The following is a 15,845-nucleotide window of genomic DNA, read 5'->3' on the forward strand; positions in this document are numbered from 1 at the left end:
GGGATGCCGGGGGTCAACTCTGGTCACACGCAGGGTAAGTGGCCTGCCCACCGCACTGTAGCTCCAGCCCCATTATTATTTTGAGACAAAATGCTGACATGTTATTCTGAGATGACACAATGGGCAAATGCAGTCTATCACATGTCCTCTCTTTTTAACCTGAGGTGGGGCTCCCCTTCCTGTGAGAAAGACAAACCCCCCCCCGGCCACCATGCCCCCAGTTCTGGCAGATGTGGGAGATGCAGGAGCGGGCCTGCCAGTAGCAACCTGCCTGGCATTCGTTTCCTCTCCCGATTCTCTCTTCACTTTTCCTACCCGAGGCTCCCGGCCCCAACCCCAACCCCAACCCAACCACCACTTCCCTTTCCTCATTAAAACATTCTAGAAACCTCCCTACACCTCTGCATTGACAGGTGCGAGTGAGAGTGGAACCCGAACATCAAAGAACCTCCAGATGCTTTCTTCCTATTCCTCCAACCCCACTGTCCACCCACAGGCTCTGGTCAAAGAGGAGAGCCCAGCGGAGGAGGGCTGAGGCAGGGGAGGGAGGAGGCAGGGGGAGAGGTCAGCAGAGGAGGGGCCTGGCCCCCCTGGACACCGCGCTCTGTCCGGGAGAAGCGAATAAGACAAGCTGGGCCCTTCACAGTAGGACCCAGAGCACAGAGCCACACACAGAGCGGAAGCAGATCTTCGGTGCAAGGTTTTGAGTGTGAAACAGGCTGTCCTGGGGGTAAGGGGCTGGGCCGAGAGTAACTTGCAGAACTCTTGCCCCAGGAGAAGTCACAGAACATGGTGTACCCAGAAGGATCAGGGTGTGCTTAGAGCTGGCAGCCGGAGGACACTGGGAACTTTCAGATGAATCATTACCGAGAACGATGTGCCCGGACTTTTCCAGAACGAAGGTGTGGGCCCGGGAGACAGCTCGGCGGCCAGGGAAAAACGCTTTGCAGGTGCCGGGCCGGAGTTTGCAGCCTGGTACCTCCTGGTTCCCTGGCGACCATCCCCAGATGTCCCTGGTGGTCTCCAGCCCTGAGTCACGAGGCCGGCTGACCACGAGTCACCGGGAGTGACTCCCCAACACCCTGAGAACAGTTTGGGACCCCCCAAACAAAGCAAGATGAAAAAGCATGCTGGGCGGAGGCAGAAGGAAGGTTTCTCACTACACACGAGGGACTCCAGCGGGGACAACTTCAATCATCGCTCACAGCTAAAACCTCAAAGTGCTTGCTCTTGCAAATAATAGTGTTTAGGCAAAAAAAAGAAAAAAAAATTACTCAAAACTTCCCAGAACAGCCTCCCTCATTTAGAAGCTCTCTCCAAACTTTCAGCTCCCACAAAGGACAAAGTCTCCCAGCAGAGGAGCTGGGACCCTCCTCCGGAGCGTCTCCCGGTGAAGGCACCCACTCTGTCAGCCCTGTGACATGCCCTCTGCCCGCTGCTCACGGCAGACACTGCACAGGGGTCCCTCTTTCTAGCTCGCACTCCCTCTGCTCGTACAGTCTGTACCTCCTCAGACACGAGGGGTGCGGGTGCGATTTCACCCAGGCAGAAACGAGAGGGCAGTCAGGGAGATGTCCATCCATGTCCACTAGGACTGGCCTCTGCAGGAGCGGACGATGCTGGGGAAAGCTTCACAGTCACTCTTACTCAGTGGCACTACTGGGGGGGGGCAGCTGTGGGGTCAGGATGCCAAAAAAAGAATGAAGCAGCTAAAGGCATCAGAGTTAGGGGACTGGCGTGGGGCACAGTGTGAGGAATGCAGAGATCCGACCCAGGGCGGGGTGTGACAGAGTGAAGCTCCCCGAGGAGCACAGAGGGGACCCCTGAGAATCTGCTTCATCCTAATGGAGGTGGTCAGAGGGGACATGAGTGAGGGGGACCAGGACAGAGAAACCAGGAAGAACAGCAGGATGGAAGATGCGATGACGGTGACATCTGGGGGACGGGGACCCCACGGCAGCTTCTTGTTGCTGTGGATACAAGAGAACTGAAGTTTTAAAGGAAGCGCAGCCACCATGCGAGAGGATTCTTCCACGGGACAAGACTGTGCTGCTGATCCTTTCCGCTTTGTAGGAACCCTCACCCGAAACCAAGACACACGACTGTCCACGGGACTTGCTGGCCCGTGGGGACAAGCTGGCCGTGGTTATTTCTCTTTGGCAGATGTTTCCCCAGTGTGGTGACTTGGGATACTGCTGCTGACATTTCTGGCTGTTCAGATCAGTCAGGGCTGGGGAAGGGGCAGGGGTGGCAGAAGAACAACGACTGGACTTGAAAAGGAGGGATTTTTGAGAGATCAGATACACACAAAAGAACAGCTTCTACAGAACTCTCGTGTCATTTCTTTTTCTTTTTTCCTTGCATTGGAAATAGACCTCTTAAATTCATGAAAATGAAAGCATGCCAAGCCCTGAAACTCTAGTATGACAGAGAGCGAAGAATTTAACCACTTTTCTATCCAAATAAAAAGGTTCCCCCTCCCCAGGCCCCCCAAATATTGATATTAAAGTTTAAAATGGAAAATGAATCAGAGATGAGATGAAGATGGCAGGTAAGACTGAATAAATAGCAGAACGAGTCACTCGATGAAAACATGCCCTTATTACTCACGTCTAAAATAAGAGCAACACACCCCAAAGAACAGAACACAGACCTCCTCCCGCCCTCCACGGGGCCGGGGCACCCAGGGAGCCCTCTGGGACTTGAGTGCAACCAGCTCAAAACAAAACCCACAATCCAGTAATGGGGAGGGGGAATAAAATACACATTAGCTTTCAAAACATTTGGTACCCTCCTGAAACCCCGAACTTTCTTAGAACTAAGAATGAACCTCTTAGGAGGCATCCGTGGGCCTAGGCCCGTTTGGTTATGCTGGCCCTGACCCAGGGGTGTCGGAACAATGCGGTGGGGTCAGGAGGAGCCTCGTGTCTGTCCCTTTAAGAAGGTCATAGATTCCCAGGGGTGCACTGGGTGATTTTTCTTTTCTGAAAAGGGGGTGGTGGGCCAGGTAAGTTTAACCCCTGCTCCAGCAGGCCCCGTGGCCGGAATTTCAGCTGTTTCCTACTTCGTGCCGAGGAAGCAGGGCGTGAGATCCTCCTGACCCATCGCAGTCCGGCTGGGACCAGCGGAGTTGACCAGAACTGGCGCCCTTCGAAACCGCGCATGCGCTTCGGTCTGCCTGGCATCGCTCCTGCTCAACGCTCCCTCGTGCTCCCCTCGTCCCCCTGCTGCGTGCACCGGGAAAGCATTCTGACCGCCTCGGGGGGCCAGGACAGTGCCCGCCGCCCCTGCCAGTGGGCCTGCGGGCGCGAGGGTTCCCAAACTAACTTGGCTGGCTGCCCCCTTCTCAGAACTGGGATTTTACTCCTGGCATCTCGTGTGCCCAGCCCGCCCCCCAGCCCGCCAGAGGTACGATCCTTCAAACGGTCTCTAAATTTCTTTAGGTTTCGACTTTTTCCCTGTATTATTTATGGCTCTTTAATTTTGAGGGCGCCGGGCTCTCCTGGCAGTGTTGGGGGCCCAGGTGGTGCCAGGGTGGCATGCATGCAGTGCCCACGAGCCTGTCCTCTGAACGTCTCCCCAGCCCTGCTGAAGAGTTCGTTGTAAGGAATCCTCAGGAATTCAACATCCCCAAATTATCCAAGTTTGAAAACAGCTTTGGAGAAAAAGATGAGACATACCACCACTAACAATGACAAAAATTAGGTAATAATTGCAAAAATTACTGTTGTAACTTTTGCTTGAGTCGCACCTTTCACAGCCATGGGGCCATTGGCTGGGTGGTCTGCACAACCAATCACCTTTTCTTCAATACCAAAAACAATCTGAAAAGCGGGGGGCCCCGTACTAATTCTTCCGACAGGCCCTGTTTCCTTATCCACCGAGGAAGCAAACCTCTGTGCTCTGGCTCCCTTACTCAGGCGTTCCCTTCAGTAACTTCTACATCACGTCCCTTTCGGGGTCAGGCAGTGAAGTGCTTTAAGAGGACCAATATCTGTGAGTTCGCCCACTGTTACTGGAAGGAGCATTTGTGTGCACTGGGGCCGGGAAGCAGGAAGCAGTGAGGGGAGACTGTTGGAGTCCAGGGAGCTTCTACTCACCAAACCATGCCTGCTGGTCACCTTGCACTTCGATGGCGAGGCCAAAGTCCGCCAGCTTCACGGCCGCCCCCTTGGATTTGCTAGCTAGAAGCAAATTCTCAGGCTTTATATAGGAAAGGGGGGAGACGGAGAGATAGGGAGAGAGAGAGAGAGGGAGATAGAGGGAGAGAGAGGGAGAGAGAGGGAGAGAGGGAGAGAGAGAGGGAGAGAGAGGGAGAGTGGGAGAGAGATGGAGAGAGAGGGAGGGAGAGACAGAGAGGGAGAGAGAGGGAGAGAAAGGGAGAGATAGAGGGAGAGAGAGGGAGAGAGAGGGAGAGAGAAGGAGGGAGAGACAGAGAGGGAGGTAGAGGGAGAGAGAGGGGGAGAGAGAAGGAGGGAGAGACAGAGAGGGAGATAGAGGGAGAGAGAGAGGGGGAGAGAAAAGGAGGGAGAGACAGAGAGGGAGATAGAGGGAGAGAGAGAGGGAAAGAGGGAGAGAGAGAGGGAGAGAGAGGGAGAGAGAGGGAGAGAGAGGGAGAGAGATTAATTTTAAAATGACTGTTCACGCTAGTAATATTGAGGGGTGGCAGCAGGAGGGGCTGCACTATCTCATCCCCCCGCCCCCCAAGCCTTCGCTGGCTCCTAAGAGTAGGGAAAAGCTGGTGACAGAGTTAACACAGGCTGCATGCGAGAGGCAGACATGTATAGGAGGTACCCTGGGCAGCAGAGACTTTGGGGATCACATGAATACCAGGGTGCACGTCTCTGCACCTCTATTTACACGCGCTGAGGCCCTAGGGGTCAGGGTTTGGCCACAGAACCTGACTTGAGAGCCACGCAGACCACAGGCATCTCCCCAAAGGAGACTTGGCGAAACGTTAATGAGAGCTGGACCACTCCGGGGACACTTGGCAAATGAAACTGTGCAAAGGAAAGCCCAGCCCTCTTCAGGAGTTTGGACCCAAAGGTAGTGATCTTTGAGTCAATGTTTCCAAACAAGTCTCTGTACTAGTCCCGTTCCGCATGACGTATGAAGTCGCTGCCTTGCAGAGTCCCTTGTCTTCTTAAAGCCAAGGAAGGCTGGATTGCTGCTACCTGCCAAATGTTATCGGGAGCTTTCATTTGCTTGATGTGTGTTTGGAGACATAATTTACATGTCTTCAAAGTGCGGTTCCAAGCTTGACTTATGTATTTATCTTCACATTTTAGAATGCTAAGAGATGAATCACTTTTTTCCCCCACCCTGGGGTGTTTTTTTGTGACTCAGGGACTGATAATTCAGTCTGGGAATAAGCTGTGTAAGCTCCCTGCTTCCCCGCCTGAGCACCGAGACACACTGCAGTTGTGGCTATGAGCACCAGGGTAAAGCCCCGGGGTCCCCTGGACCGCTCTGAGCACTTTTAGAAAAGATGCGGAGAGAGGAGGAGCATTAATACTTCCAATGATATACTACTATTCCCTGCCCCCCACCCACTGCCCCCAGGGGCAGACACCTGGATGAATACAGGTAGACAGAAGTCCAAAGTCTTGCTGGGCCTCAGACCCGGCAAATTTAGAGGTGTGTCTCCGATGGAAAAAGTTGGGAAACAACAGACTGCCCAGGGCTGAAGCAATTGTCTTTAAGTCCAAGATGCAATCAGTCAAATTGGTTCTGTTTATGTGTTTAACAAATAACACATTTCATCGGGATTTTTCAGGAAATTTGCTGCTTTTCTTCTTGTTTTGTTTTGGTTATTTGTTTTGACCTTGTGTAAACACAGCCTAAAACCAGCCTTCATTTCTTAAGTAAGCCAGCCATGCAACATAAGCAAAGACTCATCACCAGCACTTGGAAGGAGTCCGGTTAAAGGGATGTAAGAAAGAAGAGCACTGGCGAGTTTGCTGGGATCCAGTACTAGTCTTCCTCAGGCTACTGCTTCTCGCTGCTGTCACATTCGCTTGGGATGATGGCGGACAACTGGAAGGAAACCTTTGTACATCGGGGAGCTGCAGGGATTTTGAGGTGTTTCTGCACTAAATATGGGATGATTTAATTTGGATGTTGGGATGGAGAGTTCTCAAGACTCTATCAGATCTGCATGCTGAAACGAACTCTGAGTAAAAACCCAGATGCAAGATGACCTGAAACTGATAGCATACTTATCAGTCTCTTATGATATCTAACCATGCGATGGCATTCATCTTTGGCATTTTGTTTTCACAACATTTATGAACTGATACAGCTGTGTACTTTCTCATTAGTCGAAAGGTAAGTTCTAGTTACCAGGAAATGAAATAAAGTTGGGAAAACCACATCAAACAGGACACCGTGGTTTCCTCCTTCGAGCCCTCCCCTTGCAAAGCTGACATACCAGAGGTCTCTGCTAATACACATCTGTCCACCATAGATTCTTTGGCACCATAGCCACGCTCCGTCTTAAGTTGGGTGCGTTCTGGCTTCTGAGCAAATGACCAGCATCACCAACGAATACACTTCGGGACACTCGTGTGCTCTCCCCCTTATTACCGAGTCAAGAGAGCCGCTGGCCAGGCTGAAGGCAGTACGCCCCCAAATACCAAGTCTCTGCCAACTCAACGGAGAAGTAGCTCCTTGGAGCTGTATCATACTTGGTCTCTGCAGGGCTGGGGTGAATGCTCGCACCTTGCCTGAGGAACTGAGGGGCCATCCAGGAAAAGAATAAATCTGTCAGCATCAGTATTTTACTCTGTTCTCTGAAGACTGTTCCGTTGCAGCTATGCAGGATAACAGGCGGGGAGTCTAGAGCATGACCGTGTAGATTTTGAAAGGAAATGGCACAGAGATGCTTTCATGTTTATCTGTATCTTTCAGGCAAACCCGGCTTAATGGAATGCAAACTGACAAGCGAGGATGATAGACTTATTAAAGGACCGGGATAAAGTAGTTCACTGCATGACTGCTCCCCGTGGCGGGCTTCAGTGAGCACAGGCATTGGCTCACATCAGCTGCTGCAAGTACAGATGTCCACTGCCCTGTTGCCATGGTCTACTCTTCACATATCCCCTCCGCAGAAAGTTTACTAGTGAGCAGGTGAGCTCAGATTCAGACTCTCTCAGGCACTGCTGTGCAGGTTAACGTGTGGGTATGTTCACAGAGTCGCCACGTTTCTCTGTGAGTCTGTTGCCATGTCCTGAAATGGGAGGTCCCAGCCCCACACTTCCCCTCTGCCGATATCCCAATTATTTTGATTTTCCATTACAAGGTGGGAGCAGAAGGAGGTGGGCGAACACAGTAACAATGGAATGCTTGCAACGGCACCAAGTGAGAGACAGACAGCGTTGCTACTGGGAAGGAGAGTGTGCAAGGGTCTGGCTTCTCTCCTGAGCCTGACAGAAACGATGTGGTCTCGGGCAAGTCAAGCCTTCTGTCGCTAACAGTCCCCAGAATGAACTTCAGAAGCAATGAACTACATCTCCTGGCAGTGCATGTGTAAGTATAACTTCCTGTTGGACCACATCACAGGAGCTTGTCCTCTGTAAAGGACAATATAAACAGCAGTGAGGACCGATCCCTCTTCCAAGCCGCTGGCCACCAGGATGAATGAACACCACATATTTGTAATGCTTGGGCAGAGGGTAGGAAGTGCCTGCATTCCAAAATCAAATGCGGTCGGTCTATTAGGCTAATCTTTACATACCGAGATTATCTAAATCCGTATGACACAGTCGCTGTTTAAGTTGGGTTTTAAATAGCATCTATGGAGAGTCTCACACAGGTTCTTTCCCCACCCCACTGCCTCCCAGTGATGCAGGATTTTCCACACCATCTGGTCTGTGTGTCAACAACCATTTATAGCCTATCAGCTGCAATGAGGAGCAACTGTTGGCCAAGTTTTGTTCCGAGCTTCCCTATGGATTCAGTGGTGACTTGTCCCATTGCGACTCGAGACTGCTGGAGTGTCTACCTAGAGGACCCCCCAGAGCCAGAATCGCTTCTGGAACTGCAGGGCTAGAGGGAGAGGGAATGCATGCCCAGGGGTCAGTTTTCCAAATGAGTTGAGGGAGCTCCAAAGAGATGAAGAGAAGACTTGACCCCTTATTTTCAGGACCCCTTTCTTTCAAAGATTCAATACTACTCCGCTGAGGGGTAGAAGTGGATCACTTTCAAAAAGTGTCTCATTAGATTGCTATTTTGGGGTACACTGTAGCACTGTAGCACTGTCGTCCCATTGTTCACCGATTTGCTCAAGCGGGCACCAGTAAGTCTCCATTGTGAGACTTGTTGTTAGTGTTTTTGGCATATCGAATATGCCACGGGGAGCTTGCCAGGCTCTGCCATGCAGGCAGGACACTCTTGGTAGCTTGCCGGGCTCTCTGAGAGGGACGGAGGAATCGAACCCGGGTCAGCCGTGTGCAAGGCAAACACCCTACCCACTGTGCTATCGCTCCAGTCCTAAATTGGGTAAATTTGAGGGATTCAAATATCCCGACTCCCCATATCCAAACAGAACACAAGCAGAATGCAGGACAAAGACTCTCCATCTTGCTTCTCACTCAGCCCAGAGGGGCATCACGAGGATTTCTAAGCAAGGGCGGTCTCGGGAAGAGACTGACTGGCAAAGATAATGGTCCTCAGCGGCTGCTCACCCCAGCTGTGTCTGAATAATACGCGGCGGACAATATCCGGTCAGAAAACCACCAGGCCAGCGGCACGTGCTTTACTCCTTTTATCCCTTTCTGCCTGACCGTTACAGAACAAGTGACGGTCATTTCCATTCTGTGACTCTGTATTATTTGCTGCTTCCACTGCCTTGGAAGATCCGTCCTTAGGAAGCCGACAGTGTTTGTCAGTCTCTTTCCTCGCCAGGAGAGTCTCCCGACGTGAAGCCAGCCATGCTGTGCTTTGGTGTTTGCCGTCGCTTTTCCTCTGCCAGGGAAGGTGTGAGCCGAGCTCCCAGAAATAGGCGCGCTGCGGGCTGTGCGGAGGGAGAAGCTGGCGCCGCCCGCTCGCTCAGGCCCGCGGGAGGCTGGTCTGTGCCCGCGCTACAAGCAACCCAAGGCTCCGGCTGTGGTCGGAGGGGGCCCCTAAGTGTAGGTCCAGACGGGGGCTGTCCGGCAGATACCCCCACCGCAGGCCTCATGCCCTCCTGCACGGCAGAGTGGCCACCCCCACAATCACGCTGGCGTCTGTTCTTACCACCTTTCTCTTCCTCCACGTCATCAGCATGCACTGGGCAGCTTCAAAGCCCCCCCCCCGGGGCAGCCTGAGTTGACTGGCCCAGTGACCCCAGAACTGCACGGCCCGTCTCCCGGGGCCCTCATAAAGACGCCCTGCAGTGCTCCCCCAGAAGACAAGTCCCAGGCTCCTAAGTGTGGGACTCCTATGGCCATAGATCTTATTCCTATGATCATTATAAAAAACAATCTTCCCCAAATATCTGGAAGTATTTTTTTTCAGGAGGAAGAAAGTTTATTTATTCTTATGTGTTGATGTTTTTTTTTTGGGGGGGGCCACACTCAGCAGTGTTCAGGGGTCACTCCTGGCTCTGCGCTCAGGAACTCGTCCTGGTGGTGTTCGGGGGACCAGATGGGGTGCCGGGGATTAAGCCAGATCAGCCATGCGCAAGGCAAACTCCCTGCGACTGCACCATCACTCTGACCCAGAAGTATTAATACTGATTATTATTAATTATTGATATTAATCCATTCAAAGCTCCAGCTGTCTCTGATCTCTTTCTCTTCCATATACATATCCAATACTTTTTCACTAAATTATAATATTTTCCAGAGAGAAGCTAACAGGCTAATATTCAATATTCTCTCGGTAGGCAGCTCACAGGGCCTGTGTGTTGCCAGAGGATTCCCCTGTACCTATGCAGCTTCCGCCCGAGCTCGCGCCTCATGAGGCCAGTCACCATCTCTGATGTACCGGTAAGCAGGGGACCGCCTCAGCTGAGAGAAATACCATCATTTGAAAAAGCTCAAGCGTGCATGGGATTTGGGCCCTTCAGACTTTTCTTTTCTTTGACTTTAGAAGGGGAGGGTTGAGGCACCCAGAGTGGTGATCCGGGCTTACTCCTGGCTCTGTGCTCAGGGACCCCTGGGGGACACATATACAGTTTGACAGATGGAACTGGTGTTACCTGCACGCAGGCTGTGCAGTAACTTCTGCATTATTTCTCTCACTTGGTGCTTCTCTAGGCTCTCAAGGGAGAGGTCCCAGGGCACTGGGTACTTATTTTGGGGCATCAAGAACTGTCCCGAGTCACTGCCCCTCACGGCAGGCTGTGCTGGTCTGGGGCGTCCTTCCCCCTGGGGGGGACAGTGCTGAGGTGCTCAGAAGGGCCTTCGACAGTGCGGTGAGACACACGAGCTCCACGTGACTGGCTGATGTGGACAAAGCAAACCGAGCCTCGGGCAGCTGTGTCGGGCAGGAACCAAGGGAGGAATCAGGATTGGGAAACCAAGACTCAAACCCTCAGTGAGGTTAACAGGTAAGTCTGGTTAGAAGACATTTTAGCAATCGGTCCTTTTTTTTTTTTTATCGCAAGATGTTGGTACAGATGCTATGGCAAGTGCCGTATCTACCAGATGGAGGAGCCGGGAATGAAGGAAGCCAGCCGGGAGTTCTGTGCTCTGAAGGTGAGAGGTGGGCCTGGCCTGTCCCAAGGGCATGCGTTTGGGCCTCTTCGGGCATGATTTGGACATGGCCGAGTGAACCATGCCCGGTAGCCCACTTGTCTATCCAACTCCACCATAAGACCGAAACTCATACTTCAGTCAGATAACAGTCACGGAAATATAACAGGTTATATTTATATATAACCTATATATATATATATATATCAGGTTATAACAGGTTCTGTTCTTCCTAAGATCAGGCCGAGGATAGAGAGCAAAGCCCCTCCCTCCCCAGGCCCCGCCCCCACGACACAGGGACGCAGACTACTGCTCTGGGCACTAGCGCACCCCGGAAGTCAGCTGAGCTCTACGTCGGTGACTTCCGCTCATAGGTTGGAAAACACACTTTTCTTCACAGCCCAGGCTCACCGCCAGCTCTGATTTCAGTTCCACACTTACAGGGCTCAGCTGAGCTTGTACTTTCTCAGAGAGTCTCAGCTCATGCGCTCGCAAAAATATTCAGAAACTCCTGGAAGAAAATTTACATTTTTCATCCCCAGCTCTCAGGATGTACTTGCGATTATAGAGCGTGAGCCAAGTGTTCCAAATGATTCACTTGTTAGTGCATCTGATAAAATAACACGATGGTTATATCCATAGACGTTCACGCTAAAAGCAAGAAGGAGGATGAATTCTAAGTTTCATATATGTGGCCAGGAAGAAACATCTGAATTCACTCCACCGTGGTGTGAATCTTCAGAGGAACCACTGTTCCCAGAGCCTGGTGGGTACATTTGGAAAATGCCAACAGATGTGCCCTCCTTCATCCTGGCTCTCCACAGTGAACTGACATCAACCATCCCCTTAATTCCGACACTGAAAGCACACAGATGCAACCTGGAATTCCTAAGGAAGATTCCAGAAAAGTAAGGGAGGGCTTGGTTCACAAACGAAATCTCCAAGTAACTCTCTAGATCTTTGAGGTGGACTCTTCAACATCAAATGAATAAAACCTGTAGTTACACACGGCTATCACTGGGGAAGTCAGCCTGTGAAAGCTATGTGGGTTTTCCCAAGTAGGACAGCTCGAGACAGTCCAGATAACCTTTTGCCAGCTTTGTGCTTTAGCCTGATAAATGCTGAGGTTTTGGCATGCCTAGACCCAGTTTAGATGACGGGCACATTAGTTCTTTCGCCCATCTGGGAGTTTTCTTTCACTTAAAGTTATAAGTGATAGGATAGCGGGTAGGGCGTTTGCCTTGAACGTGACTGACCTGGGTTCAATTCCTCCATCCCTCTCAGAGAGCCCAGCAAGTTACCAAGAGTATCCTGCCCGCACGGCAGAGCCTGGCAAGCTACCTATGGCATATTTGATATACCAAACAGTAACAACAAGCCTCACAATGGAGACATTACTGGTGCCCACTCGAGCAAATCGATGAACAATGGGATGACAGTGCTACAAGGTTATAATTCTTTACCATTTCTCTGAACTTTCCTGTAAGTTAAATGGAAAAACTGAGAAGGAGGCAGAATCTTAGTACCGAAATGGTCTCCTTCTGAACAAAGGAGCTTCTTGATGACCGAAGTTTTTCTTATCCTCGGGGGCATCAGAAGTCTTAAAGGTAGGCGCACGTGCCCATCTTCATGCCACACAAATACCATCTGATCACAACACTGTGTATTTCCTCCCCATCTGTTTTAGACTCGAATCTGAGTCCGGACGCAAACAGATCAATAAAGAAGTGGTCCGACTCGCCTCCCCAGAATCCCTGAGACTCCAGGAAGGAGTTTCAGGGCCGGAATATTTGGCTTTCGGCACCTAACCACAGCACACAGACCGACTCCGTTACGCCTTTCATTCTGGGAGTTTAGCAACCACTGACGTCCGGTCTGCACAGCACGGCTCTCAAAGCAAACGTGTGTGTAAGGAGCCCAGAACCAGTAGAGCACTGAAGGGCCTTCTGAGGAGGGAGGAGGGTGCCGCCTGGCCTGAGTGTGAGCGTATTAGTTCTCGTGGGATGAAACAGGATTCTGGAAAGTCTTTAAACAAGTATTAGACGAGAGAGGACGCAAGGAACCAGATCGTGGTGCATCTCTGTAACGTGCCGGGATGCGTCTGTACCACTGCAGTGCTCATGATTTTTATTTGCCTTTATGGGCATAATTGCTGCCGAACAGTCACTGGGAATCGTGTGTGTGTGTGTGTGTGTGTGTGTGTGTGGTCCTTCTGCGGTCTCCATCACTCACCTGCAGGTCTCCAGGGTCTGCTGAATGCAATGACTGCATGCAAACACCAGGGGGCGAGTGTTAGCTCAGTCCGCACACCCTCAGCAAGACGGGGTGAGGTGGGGCAGACCTCACCCACCTCGCCGGGCCCCTCTTTAACCTTCTTGTCCAGAAATGCGGGCGTGTTGCTCAGGGAGAGTGACTACGACCTCAGGACGATCTGGATCTTGCCAATCTGGGTGGGCCCCAAATGCACCCCATGGGAGACAAACCCCATCTGAAAACCCGTTCCTCCCATCAGGAGCTCACTTCCTGGTGGTAAATTCTTCCAGGAACTGAACCGGAGCCTAAAGACGTGTGTAACTGCTGTGCTCCATCTCCTCCCCACCCCCCTGCCCCCCAGACAAGGAATGGTTCCCCTACTCCATCCTGTCACCCGCCCCGCCCCCCCCCACGTCATCTCATTCCAAAGCTGTCACATTAGCAGCCAAAGCGCCATTCAGGTTACATTAGGATACATAATGAATTTTTGATAAATCATTAACTTCTTGAGCTTTAATTTGGCTGGCAATTACGATCTCTTGCCTGAGGGTTCGTCAAACTCAAACGGAGCCATGCATGACCAGTTGCTCCGTGACAGGGCAACCCACGGCCTCAGAGCAGTGGAGGTGTTTGCACCTGCAGGCGAACAGACATCACGGGCCAGCCTGATCTCCGGCCAACCTGGGCCCGCCGGGGGAGCCCGCCCACGGCGGCAAGTCCGACAGGCCGTGTTCCTAATACTGTCCTTCCCTTTCAGCCGGGATGTATGTGGGCCTGTGGATCGGCAAACCGGGAGAGGTGTCATGCATCGTCACTTCATCATCAAGGCGTTTGTCAGGAGCGGTTGAGGAACCAACCACGGGAACCACTGTCCGTGCCCACCCTCTGCCCTTTGCCCAGAACAAGACAAAACAGAGAAAAGTCCTTTGATTGAGATTTATGGACCCCAGATACTGACCTTCAGATCCCTGTGAACTATGCCGTTTAGGTGACAGTGATTTACGCTCTCTAGAATCTGCTGTATACAGTGACTGCAAAGACACAAAGGTGGAAGGGAAAGGAGAGCATTTTAAAGGCACATAATCACAATAAATACAAAATAAAAGGATTTAAAAAAAAAAACAACCCCCAAAGTCATATTTTCACGTCTTTGTAGCTTTACACTGGGATTAAGTAACACTGAATAAAGCTAATTCTGGTTCGCACATAAATGAATTCCAACATAGAACTTGTGACGTATTCAGACAAAACAATTTGAGCAGTGTGTGGACTAGTCCTGTTTTCTTTTTTAACCAAAAGTCTAACAAATAATTTGTGTACAGAAGTCAAAAAATTTCATTTTCAAGAGAAAATAAACAATTCCCATAATCAGGAAAAATTCTTCAGACATATAAAGCTGAGGAATATCTCTCACGCACATCTAAACTGTTTAAAATCTGAGGTCACGATGAAAAAAGTGTTGAAACAAGAGGTAAACACAAACAGGAAGGGACTCGTTGCCTATTCTGCCTTAGACCATTGCTTCTTGTGTAGCGTATTAATAGATGAACTAGTGCAAGTCTTCAGTACCAGGAGACTTTAAGTCAACCCAGGCCAGGACAAAGCCCTGTCTTCAGAGCAGGTGGACTCTGGGGAAAGATGAGGGACTTTGGAAAAAATGAATCATTAATTTTTTTTTAAATCCCGGGGGCACTGGTTATTGGTCAATACACTTCCACACTCCTTAGTGATGGAAAATTGTTGCCAATGCTGCCAAAATGCACAGTCTATGTTGTCCTTATTAAGAAGCTCAGCGATGTCACTAGGTGCTAATGAAAGCAGGTGGCTGCAAGGCCTGAGGCTCCTGAGGGCCCGTGCGCTGGCATACAACACAACACACCACAGGGATGGGCTTGGCCCAAGCGCACGGTGCCCCTCCAGGTCCGGGACAGAGGCAGGGACAGAAAGCAGGACACGGCGACCTTTGTTCCAGGCTTCAGCAGACATTCCAAGGAGGCCAGTGCGACCCCTGAGCCCACACAGTAACAGGCCTCCAAATCCCTGGGAAACGACAGGGACACAGAAGCCTCTGCTGGAGCGAACTGTGTCTGCTTGACCAGCTCCGGGTCACCGGAGCATCCCTTTCTTCCTGATCACCTTAGCAGCGTTTCTCCAAGTGGCTGATGTGACGCCTACACCCCCACTGCTGCACAGGACCAAGGGGTGGGGGCACACTTTGCTCACTTACAGAACAGGGTCGATTTCCAGGGGATGCCGAGTGAGGCTTTATTTTTAAAGGGAAGCATGAGGCCAAGGAAGTCTGGGAAGCTCTGCTCGAAAGTTTGAACATCTGCAGTTACTTTGAAAAGGGGCCACGCTCCTTTGTGGAATATAAAATAACATAATATGAGACTGGCACCCAAGGACAGTAGACACAAGGGCCAGGAAGACTGGCCCATAGTTGTTGGAAGTCTGCCTCATGAGCTGGGGGAGAAGGCGGCTGGGATAGAGAAGGGATCACTAATGATGGTTGGAGGGATCGTTTGGGATGGGAGATGTGTGCTGAAAGTAGATAAAGGACCAAGCGTGATGGCCTCTCACTATCTGTATTGCAAACCGTAATGCCCAAAAGTAGAGAGAGAGTGTGGGGGAAATTGTCTGCCACAAAGGCAGGGGGAGGGTGGTAAGGTGGGGAGGGGGATACTGGGGACACTGTGGTGGGGAATGTGCACTGGTGGAGGGATGGGTGTTCGATCATTGTATGACTGAAACTCAAACATGAGAGCTCGTAACTGTATCTCACGGTGATACAATAAAAAAAAAAACTTAAAAAGGGGGTGCTGGGAGATAGAAACGTGGGCAGGAGACCGTCTTGCATGTGGCTGAGCTGGGTTCAATCCCCACCACCACATCTCGCCCCTCGATCCCCTCCAGGAG

General features: G+C 51.2%; 1 protein-coding gene across 16 annotated transcripts in view; it reads right to left on the bottom strand.

The window, feature by feature from the left end:
* Window positions 1–15,845, bottom strand: part of CAMK2D (calcium/calmodulin dependent protein kinase II delta) — a 251,290-nt gene that overhangs the window by 55,998 nt on the left and 179,447 nt on the right. For all 16 annotated transcript variants that reach the window (XM_055144158.1, XM_055144153.1, XM_055144151.1 and 13 more), the window contains exons 6-7: window positions 13,888–13,960; window positions 4,101–4,203 (exon numbers count right to left, since the gene is read on the bottom strand). In XM_055144158.1, coding sequence (XP_055000133.1) covers window positions 4,101–4,203; window positions 13,888–13,960 — 176 coding nt within the window. The remainder of the gene's footprint in view (window positions 1–4,100; window positions 4,204–13,887; window positions 13,961–15,845) is intronic.

Source organism: Sorex araneus, chromosome 6, assembly GCF_027595985.1.
Source record: "Sorex araneus isolate mSorAra2 chromosome 6, mSorAra2.pri, whole genome shotgun sequence".
NCBI lineage: Eukaryota > Metazoa > Chordata > Mammalia > Eulipotyphla > Soricidae > Sorex > Sorex araneus.